At 51.9% G+C, this 27,971-nt stretch overlaps 1 protein-coding gene across 4 annotated transcripts in view; it reads right to left on the reverse strand.

Annotated features, from left to right (window-relative positions):
• The window catches only part of DPP6 (dipeptidyl peptidase like 6), an 889,057-nt gene that overhangs the window by 76,719 nt on the left and 784,367 nt on the right, over nucleotides 1-27,971 (reverse strand). For all 4 annotated transcript variants that reach the window (XM_045792245.2, XM_087860659.1, XM_045792244.2 and 1 more), the window contains exons 9-12: nucleotides 22,559-22,713; nucleotides 20,153-20,250; nucleotides 2,868-2,991; nucleotides 1,070-1,108 (exon numbers count right to left, since the gene is read on the reverse strand). In XM_045792245.2, coding sequence (XP_045648201.1) covers nucleotides 1,070-1,108; nucleotides 2,868-2,991; nucleotides 20,153-20,250; nucleotides 22,559-22,713 — 416 coding nt within the window. The remainder of the gene's footprint in view (nucleotides 1-1,069; nucleotides 1,109-2,867; nucleotides 2,992-20,152; nucleotides 20,251-22,558; nucleotides 22,714-27,971) is intronic.

Genomic DNA, 27,971 nt, shown 5'->3' on the forward strand with positions numbered 1-27,971 from the left:
TGGGAACTTCCCAGCACAACACCGGCATTGTTCTCAGCTCCCACCGCAGGGTTCTCAAGCCCTTGCTCTTTCCTGGTATCTTCTCAGCTTGGACTTGGTGCCCAGATGTACTCAAGGGAAACAGAAGTGGGCGCCTGGGCTAGTCCTCTTACGGGTAAGACTGGTGAGCAGGGGTCCTGAAAAGCAGTCGTGTCCACTTATGAAGCTGCCCCCCAGAGTAAGTGATGGGAGGCGGGGACAGACTGCCCATTCCACACGGAGGAGGTGTCGCCAGTGGGTCCCTGAGCCCGGCTGATCACGTCGGTAAAGAAGGACGCCTGTGCCCGCTCCTGACCGCGATTCCTGACCCTCCAGCTTCGTGTGACTTTTCCCATCAATTCTCAGGCAGTTTTCATCCCAGGAGGCTGGATACGTAGGAAGGAAACTTCTAGAACGTTCTCCCCTGTTCTTTGCCAGGGTGTGCAGTGAGACAAAGCGATGAGGACAGAAAACACCAGTGCTGAGAGCTTTGCTATTTTGTGGCAGTTTGACCTTTTTTGTCAGGGCAGAGGGCGTCCCCGTCAGCCTCTCCTGACCTCCTCGAATCTCAAGCCCCCAGAGCCTGTTTGATGCTCATTTCTGACCCGTGTTGGGCTGGGAAACCCAGCGGTGGCTCTGAGGCCAGGTCCCCAGGAAGGCTCAGGCCGGGCTGCAGTGGGGTTCACCTCACACGAGACACCCCAAGAGCACACAGAGAGAAACGGGACTACCAGCAGATTCCTGTCCTCTGGCCGTGGTAGAGTCGACTGGGGCAACTTCTACGGACTCATCACAATTCTCCAAAAGGCCGTCCCTCTAACTGAGCCCTGAGATCTCACCAAGAGATCTCAAGACTACCTCCCTGGCTCTGTGGTTCTGCGGTGGTGCTCCAGGCCACGGGGAGCAAGGGCGGGATGGGCTGAGCGCCCCCCCCCCCCCCAGAGCAGGAAGCTCTATGGCTCTGCCTGGGGACTGAATGGGAAGCCCCAGCCTGCGGGTCTGGCGGCTGGCGCAGACAGAGAACATGGGAACGCAAACGTGCAGTAGTTACCTGTCTGTGGAGCCAGGCTTCGCTTTCATCCTCGTGTTTCTGAAATGAAATAAGAGCATTAGAGAAAGGATTTTTTTGCAAGTCTTGTGTCTGTGACCAGCAGTGCAGAAACAATCTGATTCCCCTCCACGGTGGCCGCGCAAGCACAGAGCTGTGGCCCGCCGGGGGGAGGAGGCTCCCGGCTCTCCGTGCGTCACCGCTGTGTCGCACAGCCCCACACAGGGCTTGTCCCCATCAAGGAAAACGTCACTCGCCCCAGCCACGAGGACGTGTCGGGGCGGGCAGGAGTCCCTTGGAAGACGGTGCGCTTCTACCCCTGGGGTCACCCCTGCCCACGCAGGGGCCCGTTTAAAGGCAATCTCAGGTGCTACACTGTTGCAGGAATTGGCGTGTGTGTGAGCCTGTGTGCGTGTGTGTGGGCATGTCTCACATTTCCAGTTCGCAGCTCTGAATAACAATCCTCACAGCCCAAAACATTACAAGGACTGAAAATGTCGATGAAAAGTAAATCTCCCAGCACTGTGTGGAAAGATGCATGATGGAAGACAAAACAAAACAAAACACACCAGCATTACGGCTATGCAATGGGGGGGCTGCTCCGGTGCTGGTCTGGCCTCCAGCTGCGGGGCGGGGGGCAGTTCTTCTGTCCGTGGGCCAGTGATAGGAGGGGGTTGCATTGCTGACATGCACAGGTCGGGGCACAGATGAGACAAGGTGTAGCTAGCCAGCAATTCCCAGCCTCCGGGCTGCAGGTCTACTTCCCTCCTTCCCCTCAATAAGCCCATCAGAACAACCCGGAATCTGCTCTTGATCATACGAAAAACAAGGTACATCACTGACCCACTGGAGGAAGCGGATCCGTGAGCTCACCTCGACGCTGTGCTTGGTGGGGCAAGGGCTGCTTCCAGCCTCCCGAGCCACAGCAAAGTCGCTCTGCAGCCTCTTCCCTCCCCAGGTGGGAAATAAAAACTTACGGTCCTAAAAGGAGTTTCTGAAAGGCCTGCCTGGATTGATTCATGGAGTTTAACTGATTTTTTTTTTAACCTAGCTCGAGGAGGTCGGCCTCTTAGGGCTGGACCTGGAGTGCGGAGATCCTGAGCCCACAGGGTGGAAGGTGTGCCCGCTGCAGGCTGGGGGGCAACAGCGGGGCCGCTCCCTTGCTCTGCCCAGCGGCCAAGGCTTCTTTGCATTTCCATTCTTTCTCGCTCCCTCTGTGCGTATTTTTCATTTTGTCTTTCCTACATTTGTTCACCTTCTCGAACTTCACATTAAGTCAGCCCAAGGCCCCTAGGAACATTGCTGGCCTCACTGGTGCCGTTAGAGGCAGATGCCGGCTCACCCAGGGGCCCACCCACCCCAGGGCTGACCCATCCAGGGCCCACCGCTCGGATCGGGTGGAGGACAGAGCTGACAAAAGGGGGAAGCCAGGCTACAGTGCTGGCCCCACCTGGGTCCCGGGGCCTTAGGCCACCCCTACCCCTCTCTGATGTCCACTGGAAAATGAGGGGAATGCTCGTCGTGAGACAGCTGTGGGCACAGGTAAAGGGGAGTAACACATTCTAGGACGGCGGAGTGCGCACAGGTCCCAGGACCCGACTCCTTGGGTTGCTGAGTGGATCAATCCGGAGTTTAGCAGCAGTGCACAACTCATCCACAAGGTGGCAGCAAAGCAGAGGCCAGCGCGCAGGTTCCACCTGGTCTGGGCACAGTGACCAAGCCCAACCTGCCCACCCGGCTCACAGTGCCCCACGAAGCCACCTCTGCTGCTTCCTGCCATTCGTCCTTGCCCCCCCCATACCTTTGTGCAGACCCCAGTGGTGGCGTCGCAGAGGGTGAGGATGGACACGTTCTGCGCCCGGCTCAGCCAGTTGACGGCGACCTTGGTGCTGGTGGCCCACTTCACCATGGTGATGTAGTACTCCCTGAAAGCACGCAAGCACATGGAGTCAGTGGCTTTGCCCACGGAATCTGGCAGCCGGCCACATCCCAGCCCTGCAAGCTGGGCCAGCGGCGGGGGTGTGTCAGCAGTGGACGTGCTGTGAGGCTCTGACCTGGGGTGTCTGGACCACGTGTGTTGGTACTGAGCTCTGCTGGGACGCCGAGTCCCTAGGTGTGCAAGGGGGGTTCTGTCTGGGCTGCTCCCTGCGCATGCAGTGCCCACGGCCCAACCACCGGCTGCCCGTCGGCTGGAGGCTGACCGTGCCTCGGTGCTGTCCTATGGGTTTTAGAAGTCAGGCTGCAGCAGAGGCCGACCTACTGGCTCGATTTTCTCACCACAGCCCTGGGGCAAACACACACGTCCAGCTCCCTGGGCAGCAAGGAGGTCACCCGGGGGCCAGCAGAGCGAGAACCAGGGAGGGGCGTGGAGAGAGAGGCACTCACAGAGTGTGAGATGCTGTGACAGCACTCGGGCACGCCGAGGAAGGCTCTGTGCTCCCTTTCCCTCTGCTGTGAAGGCAGGACACCCAGGGACATTTGCCAGCTAATTAGGGAAATTGGTTCATGGCTCCGGGCATCAGCAGCCTTGGTTTGATACCCTAGATGTCACACGTCTGCTTTCACCCAAACCTGAAAATACCACAGTGTTCTAGGCTACCCTGTATTTAGCACGGGGGGAACTGGGGCTTCCGGTAATTAATTCAACCACTCAGAGCCCTTCAAACACAGGATTTTAAGGGAAAAAAATATATATGTTTAAGAGGAAGAAGAAAATACCAAGAAAACAAGTGTACAGAAAGACTATCCCTAGGTGAATTCCAAGAATGATCTAGAGGCCAGCTAACCCTGTTCCGTCCCCTTCCCCATCTATATCTATAATGAGATCTATTGTTCTGCATGATTGTTTTGTGGTCTTACAAGATGCTTTATCCCTAAAGACGGCTGCACGTTCTCCAGACAATGCCTAGCAGGCTGGAAGGCACGTGAGCACGCCCAATGATTATTCTCAACAGAAAGGCCGAAATCACCAGGTGCTTTCAACTAAGCTTGGGTTAAGTAGGAGAGGAGATTAAATTGCCGTGTATCCTATTTCTCGAATCCACCTGTTAATCAAAACTTTAAATAACCTGAGTCAAGAGCTGACTCAGGCCGTCACCTCCAGCGTCAGGGGTGGGGGAGGCCCTGTGCTGTCCATCCAAGTCCTGGCCCATCTACTGGGGAGTGGCTGGTGAGGATGCCATTCAGGCATAATCCAACTTTCACGATTTTCAAACTTCTCAGTTGCTGTGATTTTTGAAATGGGGCTGGATTTGCTCCTACCATCTGCTCGGCGAGCCCCCAGGGCTCGGGGACCTGGTCCCTGTGTTTATAGGATCTGCCTTCCCACCCAACACCGTCAGGCTCCTGCTCTGAAAAGGAGCATGGCCTTCCAGCAAGTCCTCTGCGGAGGCTGCTGTGCCTGAGGGCTCGGAGCCCATTTCTAAGGCGAGGTTTGAATATTTGTAGGCATGGAAACATTTATTTAGCTTGGCCCTTCAGAATAACTCAGGGTCTGTGCCCAGTCCTTGCTTCACATATAATCTTATTCTTCAATCACAGCATAAACAATCCCCGGGTCTCTGCTCGGTAGATGCTAGAGACCGCTAGCTGGAGGGGCCACGGGGACGGACACGAGCAAACTCCTGTCCTCCTGGACCGTGGGGCCTGTCGGATGCAGACGTTCATACTGAGTGTGTGGTGTGGGAAGTCACAGTGACGGGCAAACACATTTCATCTGGATGAGATCAAGGAGGAAAGTTAGATCTCCTGGAACCACCGTTTTTTTTCCCCCATGGTCCCCATACTGCTTAGGGAGGACCCCATCCTTGGAAACATTCATTTGTCCTGTGGGTCTTTCTCGGTTTTATGGTAGTGTTTTGCACAATCTTCACATCTACCAAATATAAGTCTTTCTCTCTTTTACTTTCCTAATTTGTGATCCGAGGCATGTCGTAGAAAGGAAGAAATAACTGCATGACGGATCAGGACAGTTAAACCTGGACCCACTCTACCTAGTTGTGTGGACCCCAGCAGGGGCCCCGATGAAGGGCAGGGGCAGCGCCCCCCAGGGGTGTGCACGGCCTTGCTTCCACACCCTACTTCACATGGAACTCGAAACCTCAGTTCCTCATCCATGTAATATGAATTTCAAACAAACCGATGACACCCTTAGAGGTTTTATGGTGATGAAATAGAGTGAAAGATTTTTTAGAACTCTTGAAATAATAAAAATTATTAAGGACTCCATAAAGATGACACGATACATCTCTGTATAAGTAGACGGCACTGCGTCGCTGTAGGGCGGTTACAGGACCTCCGATCGTGTTACTGATTGTCAAAACCCGGGGAGCCTCCGCCCGTCTCCTTCAGGACTTCACACCGATCTCATGGCTTGTAGGGCAACATCCCGTCTTGAACCAACATTTCCTCATCCCGTGAGTTGCATCAATGACTGGGTTTCGTGCCAAGTAAGTTCTTGCTATTTAAAAAATCAAGTCAAATCGCAAAGATAAAGCAGAGTCAGGGACAGGCAATTTAAAGGGGTGATGATCTACAGAGCCCCACGAAGAAGTCTCGCTCTGGAAAGAAGGACATGCTCGCTACATAAGGTTTGTAGTCACACCATATGTTCGCAGAAAGGAAAATACCACCTTTACCCATTTTTGAGACTTTCCTTAAGAAGAAATCCAGGAGTAGATAAGAAAAGTTCTCCTGGTTCCTTACACATTTTCCATTTTCTCTAATTTCAAAGCTGTTAGCCTAATGGTTACATGCGGGGAACGGCTGGTGGCGAGGACTGAGGCCAAGTCTGTCTGGCTCCCGCTGGCAGTTTGGGGGAAGGTCTGTTTGGCTGTCCTGTTTCAGTGTGGACACATGAGGGTTTCCAGCACACAGCAGCACCCGGTTGACAAGCCTGAGGTCGCCTTTACCAGCTTTGCGTCAAAATGCCTCTAAACCACAAAAAAAGATGCGAAGTCACAACACCACTAAAATGAGTGTTGAAAATCTCCAAGAACCATCACACGGATGGAGGTGTGCGGAGCCACCAGCGGGCGCCCCCGCCCCGTGCTTCATGCTGCGAGTCTCATCCTTCCTCAGAAACCCCGACCTTGCGCCACCCAGAAGTGTGGGAAGTCACACCTCTGCTATCTCACTGCTACAGAAGATCACGATTTTTCATAGACGCCTATTGACTTAGAACGTCAAGAAAAAAAAAAAAATTCTAAGGAAGGCGGACGAAAACACTCGACTCTCCCCAGTGAGGCACACCAGACGGATGCAGGTTAGACTCTGTCTTCCGATTCCACCCGAGCAGGTTCAAGCAGCACCCAAAGTTCAGAGTCAGAAATAACCCTCCCGTGGTGTGTGCTGCCAGGTGTCGGCATGGGCGGATGTCTCCTTGCTGAGGTGGAGAACGACAAAGGTCGCCACACGACACAGATGGAGCGAAGGGGGAATTACACTGACAACATAAAAGCAGGACATATGGGGCGCCTGGCTGGCTCAGCAGGTTGAGCGTCTGCCTTTCACTCAGGTCATGGTCCCAGGGTCCTAGGATCAAGTCCTGCGTCAGGCTCCTTGCTCAGCAGGGAGCCCTGCTTCTCCCTCTGCTGCTCTCCCCACCTGTGCTCTCTCACTCTGATAAATAGATGAAATCTTTGAAGGAAAAAAATGAACGCAGAACATAACATTAAGAATTCAGGATGAGATGGAAGAGGGGCGATGAAAGACTGTAGGGAAACCAGATCCGAAGGCAAGAGAAACTAGATTCAGAGAAACTGAGGAAAATTTGGGAAGTTCTCCCAGAAGACAGAGGAAGGTGCCACAGAGGCGAAAGGAAGGAACGGGGCCCGTCCTCCTGTCCGAGGTCGTCAGGGCGTCTTGCAGAGAAACCAGAGTGATGGGAAGAGGGACAATCTCCAAAACTCAGAGACAAGACGTCAACATACACACAACAGGACCTGAACGTGCAGGTGAAAAGGACTTTCCACATTCAGGGCAAGTTAATAAAATGCCTAAATATGTTCTGATAGAATCTTTGAGTGCTAAGGAAAGAGAAATCTCACCATGATCTAGTAATAAGGAAATACGTTTGACAAATGATCAAAATTTAAGGTGATATCAAATTTCTCTGCTGTTCTAGGTCAAGGGGGTATTTAACATTTCAGTGTTTTTAATAAGCAGTATCTTCTATTTGAATATGCCCTATACTGAAAACAATTCAAAATTACAGGCTTATCATGTAAGAAGATGACCCCTATAATCCATCATCCATAGCTAGTCCCAAACCACTATCAATTTAATTACAAATTTGAAATAAACATCAGAAGTGATTATTAAGTGACAAAACATTGTGAAATAAAGAAGTATTGGCTGAATATCTCATAGAATTATAAATATTTAGCAAATTTCCAAAGCACATTAAAAACAAAAGGTAGCCCACATCAGAATGATGACACAGAGACATTTAAGGAAGGAAGACAAACACACACGTTCCTGGGATGGGAAGCTACACGTGGTCAAACACTCCAAGCTGACGACAGTCTGGACTGATTGTACTGAAGCCCCCGGGGGCAGAGGGCACGTCGCCCCCCTCATTTCTGCCCCTTTGGCACCTGTGAGCTGCTTCACACACGGTGAATGCTGGCTGCTTTTTAAAGGAATCTGTTTAATTCTAACAGAAAGACCAACGGGTTTCTTTGCTGAGCGGAGATCATCTAATAAAACACATCAAAAACTAATGATAATGATGTATCGTATGTCGGCTAATGGAACATAATAAAAAATAATTCTGAAGTTCCCATATGAGAAGAAATGGACAAAAATAGCCAAGATAACTGGTTTTGAAAAGGAAGACTCGCAAAAGAAACTTATACCAAGACTTACTCATGAGAGACCAAGCCATACGTCGTTTACTGATGGGAACGATCAGGAGAGCAAGTGGATGGACTGTCTTAAATCACAGTGGTTTACACAAGACCAGAGTAGTTTATACAGTAATTTAATATTTAATGAGAATGTCATCAGAAAAGAAGGTGACATACGATCCTGAAAACAGTGGCTCCAACCCGGGACAGCAGTGGGGGGAGGGGTCTGTCCCAGGACGGCCTTCTCGCAGACACCGTAGAGAATATTTAGGTCGCACTGGGGTGTGCAGAGGAGCGTACTTGCGGAGACAGGTGCGGGGAAAGGGCAATGCGAAAGAATACCTAATAGAGTTCAGGGCGGGGGGTGGTGGAAATAATGACAGGAAGATAAAATGGAATATTTCAAGTCAAAAATAAAACAATTTAAAACTCCAGGAAAAACAAAACACGGAACAAAAACAAGATGCAGTCACAGCGCTAGCCTGAAAGACAATTACTTATGATAAAGTTGATGTTATTTGTTGATTTCAACTTCTTGAATCAACTTAAAGATAAGTAAGGAGAATTAGATATGGTTAAGGACAGAAGGCAAATGCCATCAATCTCAATGATATAAAAAAAGAAGACAGAGTTTCTAGGGGTCAGACAGGGACAGGAGGGGATCTGGAGAAAAGGACAGGACCGATATCTTCATCTTTTTTTTTTTTTTAAGATTTTATTTATTTATTTGACAGAGATAGAAACAGACAGCCAGCAAGAGAGGGAGCACAAGCAGGGGGAGTGGGAGAGGAAGAAGCAGGCTCACAGCGGAGGAGCCTGATGTGGGGCTCGATCCCAGAACGCCGGGATCACGCCCTGAGCCGAAGCAGATGCTTAACCGCTGTGCCACCCAGGCGCCCCAATATCTTCATCTTTCAAACTGGGGAGTTATGAATTCCTGTCTATAGTTAATGCAATACAAAAGAAACTTGTAGGAGTATTAAGTTCATAAAGGTAGCCAACAGAGGAAATTAAAATGCACATATATGGAGAAGGTGGAAGGGCATAGGGGTGAGTATGCCCATTTCTTGTCAATCATAAGAAACAAATTAATAATGCATGAATTATTCAAATAACAAATTTAATATAAAGAAATAAAATATACACAGTAACAAAATAGTAAAATAAAATATATAAGCATATTATTTAGCGATATGAGGGTTACTATTGGGAGAAACCATAGAAGGAGTTACAAATCATCTCCATCTGGGGGGGATGGGTGAGTGGGGAGGGTCTGTTGTTCTTCCGTAACCCCTTCTGCATGGTTTTACTTTGAAGCATGAATATGCAGCACTTTGATTAAAGGGAAATATAAAGTTACAACTAAATAAACATTAAGAAAAAAATCAATGGGTGGAGTTGTCGAGAAACGTGTTAGTGACCTGGACAAGGCCGAGGCTGTGGGCTGGCCCATGCAGGGACCTAGGCAGGGGTGCCTGCCCTTGGTGGGCACATGGTCGAGGCTGCTCTGGTTGCTTCAGCCACACTGAGTTTGTAAGAATGAGATTTACCTTCTAAGTTCCTGAAGAAATGAACTGACATTACGAGAAAAGTGGGCAGGAGAGGGCAAATCGGCAGCAGAGCACTTCGTTCACTAATTACCGTGACAAGTCCCTGAAAATCCAACACACGTAGAAGTGGTGAGATAGATGGATAGACAACACATCGAGTATGTGGACTGCGCCAGGGAGAAGGGGGCACGTGGTGTGGTGGTCTTTCAGCCTCTGCATTAGACCACAGAGTGCTTCTCTTTTTGTCCAGCGAGGTGGTCCCGCGGCGAGTGTGCCTAGAGCAGGGAGGGTCCAGCTCGTGGCTGAAATGAGCACTTCCCCGGGGCGGCTGGCCCTCACGCTGGGACGGATGTGGGCTTCACAGGTACGCTCAACGGTGGGCAAGATCTCCGCCGAATTTTTCACCGAACAGAGCGGTTTCTTTTTCTTTCCTTCCTTCTCCTTTCCTTTCTTTTCTTCTTTTCTTTTCTTTTTTTACCGAACAGAACAGTTTCGATTGGAACATACATAAACAACCTGAATACACATTTTGTCCCGTCCTTTTCAAGAAAGAAGAAAAAAGGACCAAATATCTTGGAGAAAGTTTCCTTCTTTTAAAACTATACTCAAGGGCTATTGCTCTGATGTGCTGAATTCTCTTGAGACGCTCCTGTAATTTCTGAATTTTATAGAAAGGGGGCCTCTTTGAGGTTGTCCTTGGGCCAGTGACCCTACAGCTGTGGCTGGGGCCAGCCTGGGGGCCTGGCTGACTTGTGTCCTAGGTCTGTCCCCTCTCAAGGCCCTCCACCCCGGAGAATGGCGCTTTCGGCACGTTTTGGCTGTGCTCCCTTGGTGGATGCGCCGTTTACACCAGCAGGGATTTCGGTGCCAGGGCAGCTCCCAGGCACTGCAGCACAAGAACCCTGTGCCCACCTTCCCCAGAAGAGAAGTCCCAGATGGCCTGCTTTTGCTCTTAGAGTTTGCGGGCATCACCCCTACTACAGATGCTGAAAACAGGGATGGAAAGAGACTCCCCGGACCCAACCTCCTCCACGAGGCCACGCTCACCCTCCTTCCTCAAACCTCTCCCGGCACCTGTGATCTGTGCCATCGTCTCTCAAGTCATCACATAGCGCCAGTTCCTCTTGACCATTAGCTGGGCTGGGAGTTCCTTGAGGCAAACAACAAAGGCCATGCCTCTTACTCATCATGATCCGGGACCCAGGCTTGGGTACCTACAGAGGAAACCTATATAATTCACAACTTGAGTCACACTGTCTCTCGAGGGGAGAAGGGGAGTCAGTGACCGAGGAAAATCTAGAGGGACTTCCAAGTGAGAGAGAAACTCAATGTCAATGAAGCTAACAGTAGTTAGCGTCGGCCACGCCACTGGGAGGTGTCGATGTCCCCAGCAGTGAAGGCAAGTAGAGGAATGACATGGTCAGCGTATGATGGGACAGATGTGGTTACGGAGAGCCCTGAGCCCCCGACCATGGCCTCTCCACAGAGCCTGCTTGTGTGGGTGCAGGCGAGGCATCCCGTGGTTGCACATCGGCACCGCTGTGACCACAGTACTCATTGTGTTGCCACCGGGAAGGAAGCATGGACAGAGATGGGGGAGCCCGTCTCCATGGTCCTGTGAGCACTGGCTCGGGGCTGCAGAACACGCCCCCTGCAGCCACTGCATTTGGGGAGTCCCCCCCCCCCTGCCAGGGACAACGATGATGCTGGGCGTCTGTGGCAGAATCAGCCCAAGCCTCTGCTGCGGGGGACAAAGGCAGTGGCAGAGACGCCTCTGCACCCATGCTTGATTATCAAAGTCAGCAGTCCTCAAAGTGTGGTCTCCCGGCCAGTGGCACCTGGGGAGGTTGGAAATACAAGTTCTCAAGCCCACCCCAGACGCACTGAATCCAAAACTCTGCAGGGGGGGGCACTGAGCAGTGCACGGTTGATTCCAGTGATGCTCTGGCCTGAGAGCCACGATCTCAGTGAGCCACGTGCCACGCTGGGGACAGCAGCTCCAAGAGCCATTTAGTGACGGCTCTCCATGGCCACCTCTGCCCTTATTAAATGTTCTCTGAAGGAATAAATGTATGGGCGGGTGGACGAGGTGCTCCGCGATATGGAGAAGTTGGTTGCAGTACAAGGAGGGGAAAAAAACAGGATTTAAAGCAGAATGATTTATCAAGGTGAGATGGAGCAGGGCTTTGGAAGACACAAGGACCGATCCAACGTGGAGATGAAGGGAGATGCTAAAATATTCTGAATCACAGAAAACAGATGATCAGATTTTGAGAATCTTAGAAATTGCATTTTTTAAAAAGAACATGACACCAAAATATTAATAGGAAGCAAAAGATTCCTGGAAGAAATGCTATACCGATTTCCTCTTTATTCTAACGTACTTTATCTGCCAACGAATAACACGTGTTCATCCAAAGAGCATTTAGGGAGGGCTGAGTGCTGTGCAGACATGGTTCCAGGTGCTGGCTACACAGAGAGCCAAACCCTTGTAGGGGAGCTCCCAGCGTGTGGGGACACAGACAACGCCTCATTTCAGAGCAGGGTAGGGACTGCCCTACTGTGAGGAGGATGTGGGTGGAGTGCGTGTTGAAGAGCACAACTTGGCTGAGAAAACATTACAACGTTCCCACAAATCTCCAGCCAGAGGTGCCTTCAAATCAAAATACACAGACTCCTCCTGGTAAGCAGGATATGAATTTTTCATTAGTCCATTTGTTTGCCATAAAATATTAATAAGGTATTGTCTCTCTCACAGGGATTAATGTGCCATGTCATTTCTTGGTATTCCAAATTCTGGCAAAGGTTCCGGCAGTCGTGTGGCAATAAAGGGCAAGGGAACAAAAGGTCTGTTTATCTAGTGAAATAAAGAGCCTGCAATTAGCTCTGGCATTTTCTCAGCAATGTTCATTCCACAAATAAAGCCAGAGCGAAAAAATACTTTGAGAGAGAAACTTCTAAAAAATGATGTTTTTTAACAGGCACTGTTGATCACACTGAAACAATACCAAAGTCCTCAGAGTCGCCAGAAGATTGTACAAAATATCTGCAGGCAGATTGCATTTTGCAGAACATAAAAATGATGTGACTGTAAGACAAATTACTATTTGATGTATACTTCCATAATTTCACTTTCAATGGAGTAACAGACCATGTTATCTTTCCCTTCCATCTTACGGGCTGGCTCTAATGCCTGGCCAACTGTCAGGATGAGGGAGAAGGAAGTGAGAGTGGTGCTATCTTAGGGACTGTGGAATCCTTATTCAACAGTTCATATGCTTTGAACATGAAGGGATTCGTTGAATAGGAGACGTCAAGGCAAGTGATGGAGGTGATGGCGGTCACAGTTATAGTGATGGTGGTGGTGGTCGTGAGAGTAATTATGGGACCGGTGGTGATGGTGGTGACGGTGGTGACGGTGGTGGTGGTGATGGCAGTGATTGTAGTGGTGATGGCGGTGGTGGCAGTGGTGGCAATGATGGCTATGGTGGTGATGCTGGTAGTGACAGTGGTGGTGGTGGTCGATGATGGTGATGTGATGATGATGGTGGTGGTTGGTGATGGTGGCGGTGATGGCGTTGGTTGTTGTTGTTGTTGGTGGTTGGTGATGGTGGTGGTGATGGTAGTGGTGGAGGTGATGGTGGCTGAGATAAGGTAGTGGCAGTATAGTTATTGATGGGGCTGGGGCTGAGGTGGTTAGCAACAAGGACCCTGTTTTTGTGTGATGCTTCCATTGCTCTGATGACCTCTGTTCTACCCCTATTTCTTAGTGAAGACTGGTCTTGGATTCACTGCACCAATCTCCCAGCGATTTTGTATAGATGGAGCAGAAAGAAGGCTACATTTCCTGATCATGGATGGTGAATAAGGAAGAGGCAGCTGGTGGCGGCGGAGGCCATGAGAGTGTAAGCTCTCAGGAATCGCAGAAGTCTAGACCATGTGCACAGTTAGAAGCAGAGAGCCGCATGTACACACAACAGCATGCTAAGTCTTCACATACTGCTGAGTGACAAAGACAGGAAACAGGTCCACACACACATAAATTTATACATCTGTATCTCCATACGTCACGACGGCACTTACGCACAATAAGCGTGCACACATACAAAGAGCAATACAGGCTTTCCCAACATGACGGGAGAGAGGGGACTCAAATAGATTTAAACGGGTGCCCGTGTAGTAACTTCTCCCACACTGGCCGTGGCAACATCTTTCTAGGCGATCCTGAGGCAAGCGGAACAAAAGCAGAGCGAACTACTGGGACCACAGCAAAGTAAAAAGCTTCTACCCAGCAAAGGAAACAAGCAACAGAACGAAAAGACAACCTAGGGAACGGGAGGAGATATTCACAAGTGATGTATCCGATGAAGGATGAGCATCCAAAATATATAAAGAACTGATACAACTCATCTCAAAAAACCCAAACAATTCAATTTAAAAATAGGCAGAAGACACGCACAGACATTGTTCCAAAGAAGACAACCAGATGCCAACAGACACATGAAAAGATGCTCAACATCGCTCCTCATCAGGGAAACACAAGTCAGAACTACAATGAGCTGTCACCTCACACCTGTCAGAATGGCTAAAATCAACAACACAGAAAACAAGTATTGGCGAGGCTGCAGAGAAAGGCGAACCTTGTGCACTGTTGGCGGGAACGCAAACTGGTGCAGTCGCTGTGGAAAAGTGTGGAGGTTCGATAAATTAAAAATAGAGCTACCCTACGACCCCGCAAACACACTACTAGGTATTTACCCAGAAAACACAAAAACACTAACTCAAAGGGACACATGCACCCCGATGTTTACAGCAGCATTATTCACAATAGCCAAGTATGGAAGCAGCCCACGTGTCCATCAATAGATGAACAGAGAAAAGAAGACGTGGTATTTATACAATGGAATATTACTCAACCATAAAAAGAATGAACTCTTTCCATTTGCAACAACACGGATGGAGCTAGAGGGTATAACGCTAAGCAAAATAAGTCAGAGAAAAACAAATACCATAGGATTTCACTCGTGTGGAATTTAAGAAACAAAACAAATGAATGAAGAAAAAAGAGACAAACCAAAACCCAGACTCTGCACTCTCGAGAACACACTGACGGTCACCTGAGGGGAGGGGGGTCGGGATGGAGGACACGGGATGGGGTGAAGAGCACACTTATGGTGATGAGCCTGGCGTACTGCAGAACGGCTGAGTCACCGCATTGCACACCTGAAACCAGCCCTGCACACCAACCATGCTAAGAATTAAATTAAAAACCATAAAGAAGAAAAACAAAGAGAAAATGCATTGAACAAGGTGGCTGATTTTAGTAAATAAAACACCAAAAACTGACAAAAAAAATAATAAACAAGGTGCCTATGTGGGGGGGGGGGAGGGAGCATGGGCGTAGGGACTATGGCTGAAAAGAACAAATACACAGAAAGAGCTCGGCCTTGCCCTGACCAACAGCGGCGGTTGGTGAATTAGGCAGATCGAAGTCCTTGCTGCTGGAGATCCAAAGTAGCTGAAGTACAAGAAAACACAGTGAGAGCAAGACGCCTGGGGCCTTTTACAGGCGGGGAAGGGGCGGAGGGGGGGTCAGGGACCTGGCTCCTCCCCAGCCAGCAGTCAGGAACGGCGCTGGGCTGGTGGCTCTGCTGCGCGTGGACGGGATATTTGGAGAATAAAAGCACGTATGGGCCTGTGCCGCACGTCTTCAAAATGATCCCGCCTGTCCAGGGAGGCGAGGCTGTCCAGCCTGCCTGACATGAGGCCCAGCACCCCCTTTCACACCCGGTGTGGATTCAGACACCTTCCTTAGCCTCTGTACTCCTCAGTGTCTGCATCTGGGGAAGGGTGGTAGGAGCTACAACAGAGCTGGGGAAAGCCCTTAGGGGCCGCCCCACATGGCCACCGTCCTGAAGGGTGTAAGCCCACGTCCTTGTGCCCGGGGAGATGGACAGAGGAAGCAGCAAGAGTGGAAACCCGCCAGCAAATCTAGAAGCCCCGTTTGGAAGGAGGGAAGAACGGAAATGGCCCTGGGGTCACAGTTTTACAAATCAACCCACACTCCATGGGGGATCCCACCCCTGTGCTCCCCGACTCCTCTTTAAGACTGGATCCTGGAATATCCCAAATCCGGGCTGTGCCTCCAAACCCTCCCCCTGCCGACCCTTCTTCCTGGAAGGGACTGTTCCATCCTTTGGCAAAACTCTTCAAAGAATCGATCCCCATTTTGTCGCACTTAATTTTTTAAGCCTGACGTATTTCTTTGTTCTCTCTCCCTGCCTAGGTTGTTGGGGGGCACGATGCAGGTCTCTTTTCTTTCCAAGCCCCTCCACATAGTAGGTGTCTTATCTTTACCTTTCCTGGCTTAGTTGAAAGAAACCAGAACATGTTGCCCCAAGATATGCCTTCTTGACATACAAATTATTTTGAGCTGAAGACAATTAAGAAGCAGCAAACCCAGAAAAAAAGCCCCCCCCCCTTTCTGTCTAAAGGCAGGAAATAAATTCTCCATTTACTGGAGACAGACTCTTAGCCCAGAGACGCACCAGGGGAGTGTGCAAACAGACCTTCCTCTGTGAGTTGCCCCCCACGGTCTGCTGTCCTCGGAAACCTAAAACTGCTCTCCTCTGTCAGGTTCATTCTCTGCAAATTCACTGTTCCTGCTGGGAGACCCTGTATAGCGGGAGTTACTTTTCAGATTTTCACCACAGGATGTTCTCCATATGCATTACTCAACTATTTGATTTTCTTTTGTTTATCCAGCCTTTTGTTAAAGGGTCCCGTCTGAAAAGCTAAGATGGGCAGAGATGAAGTTCTGCCTTCCCGACAGCATCCTACGTCCGAGATGGCAGGATGCCGTCAATGGCTAAACATTGCTAAACACTCGGTTCTTAGAAAGGAACCAAACAACCAAACAAACCTGTCTACTGAATCCTATCGAAGTGAGATTTTACTGGCTACATTTTCAGTTCGTTGGCCCATTCCACAAAGGTTTCCTGAGCTCGTCCTGCGTTCCAGGCCCTGCTCCAGACCTGCAGGGCAGGTGCGGCACAGAACAGACCCAAGTCCCTGCTCCCCAACTTTCCTTCTAGCTGACAGGCAGGGAAAGGACACAGTGAACAAAGTATACAGATAATCCTGCTGGGATAAGTGCTCAGAAGGAAACTAAGGCGGGAAAGGAGCGAGGGGGCTGTGACTTGAGCAAGGTCACTGGGGAGTGCCCAGGAAGCAGCACGTTTGATCAGGACCAACAGGGCATGGGCGCTGCCACTCAGCCACGTTGGAGGGGTTTCCAGGCAAATGGAGCGCAGGTGCAAGGTCCCTAAGAACGAGCCCAGCATTCCTGAGGAGGGCTACGGAGACTTGGGACAAAGGTGGGGAGGGGTTCTGGTGTGGGTAAGTAGGGTGGGGTCCCCAAAAAGGAAAGAAAGATGAGACGTGGCTTCCTTGACATGAGAGGAGTTCTTTTCGGCCGCCAGCCTACCCAGCGCTACTTGCCAGGGCACATTTCCAGCGGAACTGCCCAGAATATGTTAAAATCCCGGAAAAACACACCTCAGCAGCTCATGATTTTAAGGGAACAAAAGAATGTAGGAACAGCCAGCCACCAGGAGAGAGAACAGGTGATCTGACGTGGTTCACAGCCTTCTGGGGGTGGCAGGAGGGCACAGGGAGGGCCCCGGAAGCCAATGGTCTAGGAGGGCCCAAGCAGGGGTCACTAGGAGATGGGAGGGAGGAGGCATGATCAGGTGCAGGGCACTGTCGGGGCACTGACAGGAAAGTCAGAGGCCCACGTGCCGGAGGACAGACGGAGGCACTCTGACCCAAGGCGGCAGGATTGTGGAAGGAGAGCTGGAAGTCTGCTTTGACCCCGTCCAGTGTGCGAGGCCATTTAGAGACTCAGAAGCTTTGTCTGAGACCTGTAGAGAGGCAACGAGCTCACTGGGCATTCCTCCTGTGCAACCCTGGGCTCGGCGTTTGACTGCTGGGAACCCCGCCGGCACAGACTTGTCTCGTGGGTGTTTGCAGGTGGATCAGTCGAGGGCCCTGCTAGCTCTATCACCCGGCAGACCCGCCCTGAGCCTCTGCTGCTAAGCTGCTCACGCACCCCTCGCTTCGCGAAGGCCTCTGCTCCGCTTCCAACACCTGCCCGCTCTCCTCACAAGCTCACAAGCTCCACCAAATCCTCGACACGTGTTCATTGACTTTGCCCAGAGCATCGCACCTGAGCAGGTGATGTGGAGAGGCTGGGTGCGTGGTTGGCACCTGAGCCGCTGCGGGGACACGTGAGGCTCAGGTGAGGGCTGCCGGCCAGCCTACAGGGAGTACTGACAGCCATGAGATGGGGTGACCGTTGAGCCACTGGCCCTGCACTGCCTGCACGACGTCATCTGATTTTTACAGCCAGTCCTGTAAGTAATGTTTATCTCCACCCTACCGATGAGGAACCTGAAGCAGGGCTGGTGCAGTCACTTCCCCAAGGCCCCAGGATTGGAATTCGAACGCAGAACCTTCACTGTGAACCAGCGGTTCTCCAGGTGGGAACATCTGGCCAAGACTGGGGACTGTCACAACTCAGGGTGGGGGTGCTCCTGGCATCCGATGGGTGGGGCGGGCTGCTGTGAACACCTTGCAGTGCCCCCCCCCCCAAGCAAAGAATCATCAGGCCCCAAATGTCATAGCACGGAGCTCGCGAGAGGTGCTATCACCCTGCAGACAAGCTTGGCCTCCCCCACAGTGCACGCTTCCTGGTGGCCTTGCTCGCGCCCGCGGTGTTCAGCTGCTCGTAATGATCTGTTCTTTCTGCGCCCCCCATCCCCACATCAGACGCTCCAGGCTTTGTTCTCCACTATGCACACCTGGCAAAGTCAGTGCTCAGTAAATATCCGCTCCCATTTATTCTATGATTTCTGATCTACCTGGGCTCACTTTGGAAACCATCTCAAGGCCGTGTGACAGAGAAAGAGTACGGGAAAGCGCGACTTTCCCACGTGATGGATTTATATCGCACACGTGAAGCATTATTGCATTTCGCCTATGAAATCAGAGCAGGAAACCCGAAACCAGCATCTGAACTTCCAGCCCCGACTGAGGCTAATTTTTCATTGTCCTTGAAGCTAATCAAGCCTGTGGAAACAGCATCACCAAATTGACTAAATGAGATTTTCAATTAACTCAAACAGATGGCTTAAATTTTCCAGGTGACTTTCCATATTAATTCAGTGAGTTTGCTGGACCAGGCCCCAGGAGGCCTGGCAGGGACGGGGGCTGAGAGGAAAACAGTGAAATACTGGATCTTCAGGAGAGAAGACGAAGCAGTAACCTGAACTTCCCTTCAACCCCAGCAAGAGCGTTATCAGCCGAATCCAATGCCTCCCCTCCCTGCCGGCCAGCACACACGAAGGGCCCTGGGACCCCCGGGACTGGCCCCCGAGGCAGATTCATTAGTCTCTGGTGACACTGTGACCCTCTGACACAGAGGAGACCCATCCCCGGCAGGGAGACAGGCAGCTAAGAGAGAATTCTGTGCTTGGTCCGTCTGCCCCGGGGACCTCCACACTTTACTTTCCGCTGAGCAGGAAGGGTTGACGGAACCTCCGTGGAAGTCTGCATAGGCTCAGGCGTGGGCGGTGTGGGCAGACAGGTCTTACTGAGGCAGTCACCGCAGAAGACCACATCATCCACAGAAGCCCGGCCACCCAGCCCCGGGCCAGGCCTGTGGAGGAGCCGGGGTGGATGGGGCCACGGCTCCCACCCTTCCAGAAGCCGACGGAAGCTACTAATAACGTGGAGTTCTGAAACTGAGTAGTAAAGGCCTGGGCTACAGTGATGGCAGAATCTGGGCGGGGGGGGGGGGGGAGTTCTGCTGCGTCTCAGAATGCATCACTGTCAGCTTCGCTGCGCCCATTTCTAGACCGACGGAGATCTATCAGTGAGCCGGTCCTGGTGCCCATACAGTGGGCTCCACTTTCCTCAGTCTCCCATCAACACCTCCCCCACCCCCCGAGAGCTTGAATGATGCCGTAAGTGGGCTCTGGAGGTATCCTCAGTTCCCAGGCTGTTCGAACTTGGGGACAGGATGAAACTGATACTCAGAGCCCACTTCACTTAGATAGATCCTACTCCGTTGTTTTGATTTAAAAAAAAATGTACCCAAACCAGACGTTCATGATGAAGGGACAGTTACCTTTGTCCGTCTGTTCCACCGCCTCCATGGTTAGCTTACCAGCTAGGAGATGGGCTTATTGGACTAGGATTCACCGCTGGTTCTTAGAGCCAGCAAGGTGCTGTAATGTTCTAAAGAAACGCTCTCAAGTGGGGCGCCATTTACACAACATCTGATGACACGGGTTTTCTTGGGGAAGACTGCATTGTGCACCTACGGGCGTACTCCATCCAGCGCCTGTGTGCGGATGGGGGGCCCTGGGGGAGCCGTGCGGCTGGCCGGACATGCCCCTTCCAGAGGAGCCCGGCCTCCCGGGGAGTGCCGTCTGCTCGTCAAGGTATAAACAGCAGAGCTGCTTTGAATGACGTTCCTTCGCCTGAATCATGAAGCCGCCATGAAAGCTTTAGAAAGTGTTACCTTTTCCTTGGATGTTAAAATTAGCAGCAAAATAAATCTGGAGAGACCATGCAAATGAACATTCATCTCATTTTTTGTTAGCGTAACAGAAAAGGAAGCAGACCTCATCCGTGGATCATCGGGTGGCATCATCTCCAGATCGTGGGTGGGTCCGTTTAAGCCAATGACATGCAGGGAGATGCTGGGGTTTTCACATCCAGCCTGGGAAGTAAAGGAGAAGAGAGGTGAGTAGGCTCTCCTGTGGGGCGGTGCCTTCATGCTGCAAATTCCTCCCTCGGGAGCCGCACACGCAGGACTCCTGGGCAACCGTGGCTGACAGCAGGTCACTCATGCACAGAACCTTACAAAAGGCGCAAGATAACTGGACTGGTGACCTTCCTTCCCCAGGAACCCTACCCCCTTCTTGTTCGTCCCAGCGCCTCGGGGCGGGGGGGGAATCCCTGGAAAAGAAACTGGGTGGGTTCTGCTCTGTGTTGCTGCTCCCTACACCGTGCTCCCTCTTCTAGGGGAACAGTACCGCTTGGAAGGGGGAGACGTGGCATTCTTCGTCAGCGGGACCACTGGTCTGGCCAACGCCCTTGCCTCCTCTGCACCCTGCACACAGACATGTGGATTCGCCACGACAGGACAGGAGTCTGGCGGGTTCACCAACTCATGCCTCAGATTTGGGAGAGGGTACGAAGGGGCAAGGGGCATCTGAATTCTGGGCATTCTATTGGCTAGCATACGCTGCCTTTCCATTAATATGCGGACCATCTGGGGTTCCATAATTCCAATTTCATCTATCCCAGAGTTCACTGGAAAATCACTGGAAAATCAAGACGGCTTTTGGGCCATCACTCCTAAATTGGGAAACTCCCATCAAAGGGTTCACTGGGGAAACTACTGCATCCCTGGCTGGTTAGAGGAGTCGGGCAGCCACTGCCACATTGCACGTGCGGGGTGGGGAGTAAAGGGGTGTAAAGATTCAGCATTATTTAATGGTTTCTGACTAAAACTCTGGACTCTTCCACATGATGCAGTGTTAGCTTCAATCAAGAACAGCTGAAAAAGGAGTGAGAATTCTGTCCACAGACAAACACGTGTGGTGTGTTGACATCTTAGATGCTCCCAGAATGGGAGAATGGCAGAGACGGTGGCCGTGCCCCCAGAGGAGGCTTGCTCCTCCACGCTGGGACCTCCCTGGACACTGGCCATACCATCAAAGAGCCGTAGGAAAGGCTCAGTATTACCAGGTGCTGTGGACTGAATGCCTGTGTCCCCCACCCCCCAAATTCAAAATTCCTATGTTGAAGCCTTAACCCCCAATGTGATGGTATCTGGAAGTGAGACTTTGGGGAGGCGATTAGGGCTGGTGAGGTCATGAGGGGGGCCCCACGATGGGATTCGTGCTCATATGGAGAGAGAGAGACCAGAGCTCACTCGCTCTCGGCTGTGTGACGACACAGAGAGAAGGCAGGGTCTACAAGCCAGAAACTCAGTGGTCCTCCCCAGAACCCCACCTTCCTGGCACCCTGATCTCGGACCCCGAGCCTCCAGGTCCGTGAGAAGTCAACATCTGCTGTTACGGAGCCCGAGGTGACTGTATACCGGTGTTTCCCTCTCGGGCCCAGGGCTCGAGGCACCTCACTGGCCTCACTTGTACACTACTGCCCCTCTTGCTGCAAACTGCGGGCCGGCGTGTCTGGTCTGCCCGGAGCACAAGGCAGCTGGCATCCGCTCTCGAGCCCTTGCTGGCAGGGGCTTGCGGGGTCCTTCCGAGGCAGCCCAAGGCGGGAAGCGAGTGCCTGGCACCAGGCAGGTACAGGCGGTGAATGGCTCACATCCACCTGGCCCCCCGGCCCTGGCTGGTCTCTAGAAGCCAAGGGGCAGTGGGGCAGCTGCGTCTACTCTGTCAGACATCAGCGTCTCTCCAGTTGAGTGGGCTGCAGAAAACTTGGCATCAGGTCCTCCCTTCATGCCAGGATGCTGCGAGTCGCTAACAAAGCAAGGTTTAGACGTTTGTACCCCTCCACACTCCACTGCACCCTTGCTGTTCTGCAGGCTTTCTGGGCCTGGGAAGCAATTAGAGACTCCAGGTCAGAATAGGACCAAGCACAAAACAGCCCAGCCCGGACCCAGGGGACCAGGGGCAGACAGAGATCCCTCTGACCTTCCAGAAGCCAAATTCTAAACCAAGGATTTGAGGACAGTGTGCCCTGGGAGCAGGTAGTGTGAGCTGTTGTTGCCATGGAATCACAAGTGGAGGTAATGTATTTATTTTGGTTCCAATGGAGCTCAGACAAATGATTAACAGTAGTTCAATTATTTAAAATAGAATAAACCTGCCAACAAATTCAACTCAGCGAAGATGGGAATTTAATGCAGTGTAATGGGAAATAATTGATCTTGCCTCCGTTTACACCGTTGCTCAGACTACGTGACTATGCAGCCCCACCTGTGGGGTAGCCCGGGGCGGGGCTGCTGACGGACAAGGCACGCATTCGTTCCACTGCCTCCTCTCGCCTACCTTGGGGTAGTGGTAGGGCTTCACTGTGGGGTAGATGGAGCCAGTGTAGGTTGGGAGCTCCATGATGGGCACGCGGGAGTCGTTGATGGTGGCGTAGGCGAGCCTCGTGCCATCCGGAGACCACCAGTGGGCGATGTGAGTCTTCAAAATCTCCTCTACGGGAAAACAAAGGAGAGAAATGTGGATAGACGACACATGGTGTGTGAACCCGGGCTGTGTGGGCGCGTCTGGGAGTCTGGTAGCGGCCAGCACGTCATGAAACCCCCCGGGGACGTGGATCTTGGGCAACTCTGGAGTGGTCTTCACTGTGCCCCATTGAGGCCTTCATTCCCCGGTGGTGCTGACCACCGAGCCCAGCACAGTGAAACCCCACGAATCAAGGTCCACCCGAACAGAAGCTCAAGGTCTGGAAAACTTCATTCACATTTTACACAAATCTGAACATTATGAGCCCAACACGTGCTTTCCAAATCGAGTTATTGCACCACTGCAGGTTATTATTTTAAGATGCTTTAAAAAAGCGAAACTACAGGAAGTCAATCCACACAGCGGCAGGGCACATGCGGGCAGCACCATGAGGAAGTACGCTGTCCTGGAGGCTGCCTCCCAGAAAACCCTGGGTCAGCCTGCACGAGACGCCTGGGGACTCATGCCTGCACACACACTCCCCCGGGAACAGCCGTGCGGAAGAACGTGTTCAAAGGTCAGCACAATTCTCAGCCTTAGAGGAATGATGCATTTCACTGGCTGTGGCAGAAAAACAAAATGGCCCCATTTCTACAGGGCTAAGGTGCAAATGACAATTGTCATAGTCTCCCTCCACTATTTTGTGTTATCTCAGCCAAGTGTCTTGGCTAATGAAAATCTTAACTATGGATGAGTCTTGTGGGATCTGATAGCTAGTCCAGAAGGAACAGTTCTAGTCCACTTTAACACTCCCCAAGTGTACCAAGTCAGGGTGCTGGGGACCAGAGACCCCATCTCGGTGCTAAACACCTAAGGGCCAAGGGATTGTCTTTACGTGATCTGTAGGCATTGTCAATGATTTCCCTCCAGATTTGTTTTTAAAGTAATGGTCAATATAATTATAGGATCACATAATACGAGTCTCGCTGAACTGGTTGCTATCAGGTGTGTCCCATACCCCAGCTCCATGTGCCCGTGGTGACAGAAAGCCAATGGAGGGCGCTGAAATCATGCCGAGAAAATGAACTGAGCACATGTGACACTAGGGACAACACTGTATGTGGGGACATAGGCAAGGGCAGCTGGCCGCAAGAGGAGATCACAAGGCGAGATGGAGGGAGCTGTGTTGCCTGCATGGCGGGGGTCAGATGGCCATACGGTGGACACCGAGGCTAATGGCCGTGTCCTGGGGGCCCTGCTGCTGCCAGCTGTGGAGACGCTCACGGTGAGGTCCAGCCTGCGAGTGGGGCAGGCTGCAAATCCTCGGTCCGGGTGTGGGGGCTGCCTGGAGGCGCAGCTGTTCCTTCACCCTGGGCTTGCTGGCCTGGTCTCTCGGGTGGAGGAGCCCCCATGGCTGGGCATCTGCAGCAGCAAGTGCCATTCTCCCTGAAAACAGCCCCTCCCTGCCTTGCAGGTGCTTGCTCCCGGCCGCCAGCTGCCACTGGGGGAGACCCCCACTCCAGGCAACGTGGGCTGGCTACTCGCCAGATGGCAGAATCTCGCCCGACACCCAGCACTCCTGTCCCCTGAATGTGCCCCAGGTCTGAGCGCAGGGCTTAGTGGACAACAGGCAAAGGACCCCAGAGTCCTTGGTTCTAGCCTCCGTCCATGGAGGGCATGGCTGCCGCCCCTAAGAGCCCCACCTCCTGTGTCCTGCCATCTCAGGGCAGCCTGAGAAAGGGCTCAGAAGCTTTTCCAGGGCCCGCAGAAGCCCAAAGGTCTCCTGAGGTTAAAAACAAGAAAAGGGAAGAAGGCCGCGTCTCCAGAGCCTGTAAGTTTCCAGCGTCTTCAGCAGCCAGCAAAGTGACTTTCAGGTGTGAGTTTGGAATGAGGTGATTCAGAAGTGACTGCACACAGAGCCACCTGACTCTTCTGCTTGGCGCCGTGAATGGTGAGTAATAGACTCCAGCAGATGGTCTGCCGGGAAAAATAGGCACCATTTGCAATGCAATTTGTGGGTGATTCTGCTCAATCACTTAGGGCTGCAGGGCTGGGGGGAGGGAGCCAATCAAGGCACGTGGACTCTCAGAGAGTGAGCGGAATTGAAGGGGCTTGGGGAAGGAAGCGGAGTCTGCCCGAAATCAGCGGTTTTCACAGCACGTGAACTCCCAGCTCAGGATTCTCCCAATAGAGAAATGGCTGGCTGCACAAAGGCTTTATAAATGAAGAAGGTTTTGACAAAACAAACACCAGCACGACCCCTGCAGAGACGCCTCTTCCCTTCCTCTCTTTGGACCCAGAGCAATCCCCTAAAACGGGAGGGATGGCACCATGCCCATGTCAGGCCCCCAGGGCTCGGTGCATGGGGTGGGGGAGGGGGGCAGGTAATCGAGGGAGCCAGCTTCCCATTCCCCCCACCACTTTGTGTGCATCCCGCCCCCAGACTCACCCTCAGGAAAGAGAACAAATATGGGGTGAAGGCCCGGCCTGACTTCAGGCAGAGAGACCGTCATCTGTTTCTGTCCTATTCCACCAGCAAATGCCAGCGCCTTTTCACTAAGCTCAACGCACCATGCAGAGAATTTGGATGCAAGAAAAGGGTCACTTCAGACTACAGCATAGTTCAGGGATGACAAGTATCTGGTGTGTGTGTTGGCAAATGTTAGTTCCTTTCGATTCCATCCCATGGCGAGGCGATGGACAACACCGGGGCTGGGCCACACACGACTGGGGGCGGGGGTGCTGCAGCCTGCTTTCCCCAAATGCCTTTTAACACACTGTTCCCTGGCACTTTTATTTTTCTCTGTGTTAGCTGCTCAATAAAGAGATAATTAAGTATCAGGAACTAGAGGGAGAAGGACCAGACAGATGAAAATGTTGGCATTTTTGTGTGAATCATGAACATCCCTATTCTGCAAATGTTTTCTTCAGGATTTCCAGCTTAATGAGGCAGTCGGCTTAAATGCCATGACCGAATGCAGCGTCAGGACAGATTCTGCAGAGGGAAAGAACGGTCTCGTCAAAACTAAATTAACTGCACGAGCCCTTGCCTTGCACCAGGACTGCAAGCTTGCCCTTCTGTGCAAGTGCAAGTAACTTGTGAAACTGGACGCTGGACCTTGCCTTCACCTTGCCTGTCCTGTCCAGGGACCATTTTAGAATCAAACAAGAAAAATACATTTGGAGCCATTAGCTCATCATGAGCGCCCCTCCTGTCAAGGGGCGGAAAGCTCTATCCATGCGCCGAAGCTCACAGTAGAATCTGGGCCAACGTTCCTCACTTCTTGTCACCGTACCTTAAAGAAGCCAACTCCACTCTGTGAATGTCATTTACTCATGACAGTGTTGAGGGCTTATCCAAAAGGACATCATCTCTTTGGGCTCAAGGTGATAAAGGCCGATCCCGCGAAGAGGAGGAATTCTCACGTATCCCCTAGTGTTTGGCAGGTGCAGCATGAGAGGGGGCGCCACATGGTTCCATGGCGGGAGCCTGGCGTCACTAGGGCCGTTCTCAGGAAAGCACGTGGCATGGTGCACACTTCTCAGTACAGATGCCGGGCTCCACTCCAGGCAGAACAATCTATTTGCTGGGGTCGGGCAGGGGGTGGACACAGGTGTCTTTTCTGCAGAAGCTCCAGGGTGGCTTTGGTGTACATTTTGGTTAAGAATGACCAATTTTGGGCTCCTGGGTTGTGCAGTTGGTTAAGTGTCCGACTCTTGGTTTCAGCTCAGGTCATGATCTCGGGGTCCTGGGATCGAGCCCTGCCCCCGCCCTCCCCATTGGGCTCTGTGCTCAGTGGGGAGTCTGCTTAAAGATTCTCTTTTCCTCTCCTTCTGCCCCTCCCCCTGCTCCTTCTCAAATAAATAAATCTTACAAAAAAAGAATGACCAATTTGAGAAATATCTGATCAAATACGCATTGTACTTTGGAACAGTAGGCTTTATCAGTATACATGGCGTACGCTTCCAAATTATTTGTAGGAGTATACCTTATTGAACAGGAGAATCATAGGTTCCCCTTAAAGGTGTGTGTGGGGTTGAACCGTGTCCCCCTCACGTATGATAGGAAGGGATATGTTGCGTGTCCTGATCCCTGGTACCTAAAAATGTGACCTTATTTGGAAACAAGGTCATTGTAGACGTCATCCTGGAGTAGAGTGGGCCCCAATCCTATCTGACTGGTGTCCTTGTAAGGAGAGGAAAAGAGCCACAGAGACAGATGTGGACGATGTCGTGGGACGGCAAAGGCAGAGGCTGGGGAATGTGTCTACAAGCCAAGGGATGCCAGCCAGCAGGAGCTGGGAAAGACAAGGCAGGATTCTACACAGAGTCTCGGGGAGAGAATGGCCCCGCGACACCTCGATTTAGACTTCCAGCCTATGGAACCGAAGCAATACATTTCTCTGTTTTAAAGCCATCCGGGATGTGGCATTTTATTTCGGTGGCCGCAGGAAGCTTGTGCAAGGTTATGACTGGCTTGGCCTACATTGGTTGGCAGACGGCCAGCTCCAAGTCGGTACTCCTGAGTTAGGGGCTCCGGGGCAGCCAAATTCTTCCCTGAGACTCATGGGCAGGATTTCTGGGTCAGACCTGCCCAGCAGGGATGCTCTACCACTGACCTTGCCCAAACAGCGGGTGGGGCTGGACCCAGTGCCCCTATGTCCCCAGCGTGCACACGTGTGTGCAGGTCTGACACTGCGTGTGCTGGGCTGAGGCCTGTCCCCACCCCCTCCACCCCCCACCTCTGATGCTTCCAGCCTCCAATGCCCTGATGGGGTTGGTTTATCCCTACTACATCCTGGGTACTTGCTGTGGTGGGACCCTTCCTTCATCCCGGTCAGACGTAAGAGCATCTTCTTGTGCTTAACAAATACCCATACGGTGATTATTATGGGCCGGACACTGTTGCAAGTACTTTACACACAACTCAATCCTCCTACAGCCTCATGTTTACGTAAATCATTCTTGGACTTAGTTACCTGGAGTGCAAAGTCCCTGTCTGGCCCCTCTCTGGACACAGCTCTCCCTGCACAATCTCATCCAGGACAGGCACTCAGCTACAGTCGCCGTCCCTACTGGGATGGCCATTCATTCAACACTCCCGTGAGCCAGACGATACTGTCGGTCTGCATTCAAGTTTATTTCTGAGGGAGGGGGTCCTCGCGTGGGCCTCAGACAAGTGGGAGGAAGGCTGCAGATGGGCGCTAAGAGCTGGGTTTCATAAGGCTCGGGTGGGGGAAGGCAGCAGAGACAGTGGGTCTCTGGTCCCTGTACGGGTCCTGTGGCC

Source organism: Ursus americanus, chromosome 3 (genome assembly GCF_024610735.1).
Source record: "Ursus americanus isolate L20-20 chromosome 3, mUrsAme1.1.p, whole genome shotgun sequence".
NCBI lineage: Eukaryota > Metazoa > Chordata > Mammalia > Carnivora > Ursidae > Ursus > Ursus americanus.